The sequence below is a fragment of the Mastomys coucha genome, unplaced genomic scaffold, assembly GCF_008632895.1.
Source record: "Mastomys coucha isolate ucsf_1 unplaced genomic scaffold, UCSF_Mcou_1 pScaffold14, whole genome shotgun sequence".
In the NCBI taxonomy this organism is placed as follows: domain Eukaryota; kingdom Metazoa; phylum Chordata; class Mammalia; order Rodentia; family Muridae; genus Mastomys; species Mastomys coucha.
In genome coordinates this window covers 25,181,210-25,185,895 of record NW_022196896.1, presented here as the reverse complement: position 1 = coordinate 25,185,895, position 4,686 = coordinate 25,181,210, and the positions used below count along the sequence as shown (strand labels likewise).

Genomic DNA, 4,686 nt, shown 5'->3' with positions numbered 1-4,686 from the left:
GATTTAGGAAGTATGTTCCAGGGTCTTGGAGGAACTAGAATGGAATGGATTTCAGAAACATATAGTAGAATTTGGGGGTGGTTAGTCAGGGAAATGGGAAATTAATATTTTCTGTCATACGGGTGGCCTGCTGTAGGAGGCTATATTCCTTGCTGCTGCTCCCAGTGACCTTCATCTACTCTTTGGAGTTCCTCATCTTCTCCTTTCCCTGACTTATGGGGTTCAGTGACAGAAGGACAAGAAGGATTAATTGTGATAGTCAAAACTGGAGGTATACCTGCTATGCGCCAAGTTGCATTTTAAGCATTATATGTATGTGTATGCATATACACACACAACATACAAACACACACACACACATCTGAGTTAGGTTTTAAAGTAACGTAACTTTGTTTTTTTGCATGTGTATGTAGTATAAGTTTGCATCTTCTTGTGTGTGTGAACGTGTGCGTGTGAGCTCTGGAATCCCCAGGTTGACAGTGGGTATGTACCTTCATTGCACTCTACTTATTTCCTGAGGCAGGGTCATTCACTGAACTCAGAGCTTGCTGTCTATCTCAGATAGTCTGGCTGGACAGCTTGGCCTGGGCACCTCCTGTGCTCATCTGCTGCTCTGAAAGAAAGGGTATACTGCCTACTCTGACAGTCTTTGGTTTTAAAATTAATTATAATTTCTGAATTTACAGAATTGAATTCCTTTTTCAAGAATGAGAACATTGGACATAAAAATAATGTATTTTGGATTCTGAGAATACAGCAGAATATTTAATCTACTATATTTCTTTCCAGCATTTTTTTTTCTAGAGAAAACATCTAATTATATAACCCTGGGCTAGAGCAGAGCTTGGTATAGAGCTCAAGCTGATCTTTAGCTATGACATTCCTCCCTCAGCCTCCCAGACCCCTGCTGCCATGCCTACATATCCAATCATTTGATAAGGTATCCCTCTAACTGGACAGTCTTGAAATGTTTAAAAGGGAATCCTGTTTTTCCCCCAGGCAATGTAACAGAAAGCAGAACAAATTTTAAAGATGCAGTGTATTCTTGCTTGATGCATAATGACTGCTACTGGTGGGAATTATATGAGAATAACCACACCTCACATTTTAAAAAATGATGTGTATATGTATAGGTGTTTTGCATATATGTTAGTCTGTGTACTATGAGTGCCTGGTGCTGCTGGTGACCAAACAAAGGTATCAGATATCTTGGAGGTAGAGCTATAAACTATTGTGAGCCCCCAATGTGGGTTCTGGGGATCAAACTGGCAGTAGATGTTCTTAACCCATAAGCCATTGCTTCAACCTCCTCAAAAAAGTTTTTTTTGTTTTTTTAATAGTTCACAGATTGACCAAAACATTCTTCTTTTTACAAACCTTAAAACTGTCTATCTGATAATAAGAAACAACAAAAATAATCAATGCATGCATGTTCAGGTATCTTAACTGTGTATAGGCTGGCCTGGAACTCACTACATATCGTATGCTATCGTGCAGGCCAGCATGCATAACCAGTAAGATCTAATTTATTTTAAAACTAATCAGTTTCTTGAACTAAAAATTGCTGGATTAATACAACGCCAACAGAATTTAGTTACACAAACTTTAAGTTAGCAAAATTGCACTTGTTAGAAATGATGGATATACCAGGTGGCGGCCCATGCCTTTAATCCCAGCTCTTGGGAGATAGAGGCAGGTGGATTTCTGAGAGTTCAAAGCCAACCTGATCTACAAAGTAAGTTCTAGGACAGCCAGGGATATACAGAGAAACTGTCTCTTTAAAAACAAAGTCCTATCATTTGTAGCCACATAGGAGGCCACAAATATATGGAGGATGTTATGCAAGTGAAGTAGGCCACTACTGTATGGTTTCACTTATATCTAATATCTATAAATGTTGAGATAGAGGTAGAACATGGCAGCCATCGGGATGAGGTGGGAGATGGGGGAGATGTCAGTCAAGACATAATGTTTAAGTTGTACAACATAATATGTAAAAATTTGTCATTAAAACAATTTTATATATTTATATCTAGAAATTGGGATAATAGCTTTAATTTCTAAGGTCCCAAAGTTTTTTTTTTTTTTTTTTCAAGACAGGGTTTCTCTATATAGCCCTGGCTGTCCTGGAACTCACTCTGTAGACCATGCTGGCCTCGAACTCAGAAATCCACCTGCCTCTGCCTCCCAAGTGCTGGGACTAAAGGCATGAGATGAGCCACCACCGCCCGGCCCACAGATACTTTGATACTCCTTCTTAATGCACTCTGATTTTCTTGTGCATGTAGTCAGTACTGTTGTTGTTATAGACAGACTCTCATGCAGCGTAAGTTTGACCTTGAACTGACCCTCCTGCCCCTACCGCCAGAATTCTGGGATTCCTGGTAGAACTCATGCCATGGTATCCATGGTATCTCATTTGTTTGAATGAGCTTGATATGTAGAAATTAATTATCCTTAATAATAATGTTTTAAATTTACTTTTTCTTTCAGTTCATTCGGCCTCTAAAGAAATTGTAGAGTCCAAGGCACAAGAAGAAGCAGCTAGCAGATTGCTTAAATATTTCAGTGTTGTTTGGTGTAAAGCGTCAAAGAAAAAACACAAAAAATGGGAAGGCGATGCTATTCTTATTGTAAAAGGAAGGTCTTTCACATTGAAAGATTTGGAAGGAAAAGATATTGGAAAAGGTATTGTGATATATATTACTTGTATTTATGATTTGGTCAAAAATATTAGTATATTTCTGTACAATTGAAACACAATTGGCCTTTACAAAAGGACAGATTGGGATATTATTTAATGGAATTTTATGTCTCAGCTTTATATGATACATAATGTTTTTTATAATAGTGAACCTAATACTCTTAAGAGCTATGCTAGTTCATTAGGGTAAATTCTGTCGGAGGGTATAATTTTCTCTGAATGGAGCCAACCTGCTATAGTTATCTCAGCACTCTTCTGAGACTGAGGAGTTTGTCTTGGTCACCCCCCTCCCCCCAATGTTAAGTGATTGACATCCTTAAGAGCTGTTATTATTAGATATTTAGTACTAGCCAGTTTCAATAGTACTCAATGAAAATTTCAAATACAAAGTAAGGACATAGGGGTTGGGCCTGACTAGATCCACACAGCTAAGTTGGAGGGCACCGTTGTTTCAGAGTAACATGTCCTAATACAGAGCAGTCTGCAGGTCCAGAGTGTTTCACACGAGTGCTTTTGTTTTGTCCTCTACTGTTTGCTTTTAAGTTTGGTCAGACTATAAAATCTGTTGTATATATTCATCCACTCACTTAAAGATATAGTTTATAGTTTGTTTAATTTTCGGCTTATATGACAACTATGCTAGGAGTAAAGATTCAGAGATAAATATAACTTATAGCTTAGTAGGGAGAAGGCAATGTAATTGATAATTGGAAGTGGTAAGATAACTGTTTCAGTGGGAATTCTACTTGCTGGAATATGATGGGGCCAGCTCTTCCAGTGCTGCAACCAGGGAAGGGCAAGGCCAATTCTGTTCCCCTGACATCAGCTTGGCCACAGGCCACAGGGCCTGGCCACAGATGTCTGCGTGACCTTTGCTAACATGGGCAATGGACATGGACACAGACCCCTGCTGTTGCAGGGCCATGGACCCAGACGTGGCCCTTGATGGCTGCGCAGGCCAGGACCTCACCACAGCCTCAGGTGGCCGAGCTTGCTCTCACGTCAGGCTGTTCCTCACCACACTTGCGTCCCCAGTCCCACCCCTTCATTGTGCACACATTGTTTTGCTTCTGTTTCTCTCCATCTCTTTACTGCTGATAACACCTGGGGCCTCTGGGTGTCTTCTGCCCCAGCATGCCTCGTGGGGGGAGTTGTGGGAGGGAGAGGTGGCGTAGGAGCGGAGTGGGGTGGGAAGGGGGGTGTCATCTCAGCTGTGTTAATTTCTTAAATACTTTTAAAAACATTTTTAAATACTTTTAAAAACATTTATCCACTTATTATCTATCTATCTATCTATCTATCTATCTATCTATCTATCTATCTATCTATCTATCTATCTATCGATCTGCCACGGACTGGGGTTTCTTACGGGGTCCTTTGTCCCGTGGGACAATGGGTTCTGGCCAGGTGTGCTTGGGATTCGGCTTTGACAAACAGACTCGACACGGGTGGTGTAAGGTCTGAGTGTATTTCTCGAAAATGACGAGGCTTTTACAATCGTTGCCAAAGAGAAATGAAAAATCTGACAGCCCAGTAGTCGAGGTACGTCTGAGGCCACCTAAAACACACTGCTAGGTCTAAAACAGCAGCCATCTCCTCTGGACTGGTGCAGCACCCCCGGGCTCCGAGTATGTTCGGGCTGCATGGTCCTGGCCAGAGTCTGGGGGGTTGGGGGGCTGCGGATGCGCCAGCCAGGAGAATAGAGGTTCGAATTTCGAATCCTCAATGCTGAATGCTCGAATCTCGAATGCTCACTCTCTTGAATCTCAACTGGTGCTGTACCCCCCCGCCCCCTCCCCCTGCCCAAGCGCTCTGGGCCCAAGGGGCTACGGACTTCCACCTAAGTTCTGGTTCTAGTCCGAGTGTGAGTGAGTCCAAATGCTGAATGTTGACTGCTGCATCTAGAATGCTGAATGCTGAATGCTGAATGCTCTATGCTGTCTCTTTCTGTAAGCTTTAATGCCCTACCCACAATGCTGGAG

The 4,686-nt window shown here is 41.7% G+C and overlaps 1 protein-coding gene across 2 annotated transcripts in view; it reads left to right on the top strand.

The window, feature by feature from the left end:
- Rad54b (RAD54 homolog B) overlaps positions 1–4,686 on the top strand; it is a 67,744-nt gene that overhangs the window by 36,240 nt on the left and 26,818 nt on the right. For both annotated transcript variants that reach the window (XM_031366599.1, XM_031366598.1), the window contains exon 4: positions 2,494–2,688. In XM_031366599.1, the coding sequence (XP_031222459.1) occupies positions 2,494–2,688 (195 nt within the window). The remainder of the gene's footprint in view (positions 1–2,493; positions 2,689–4,686) is intronic.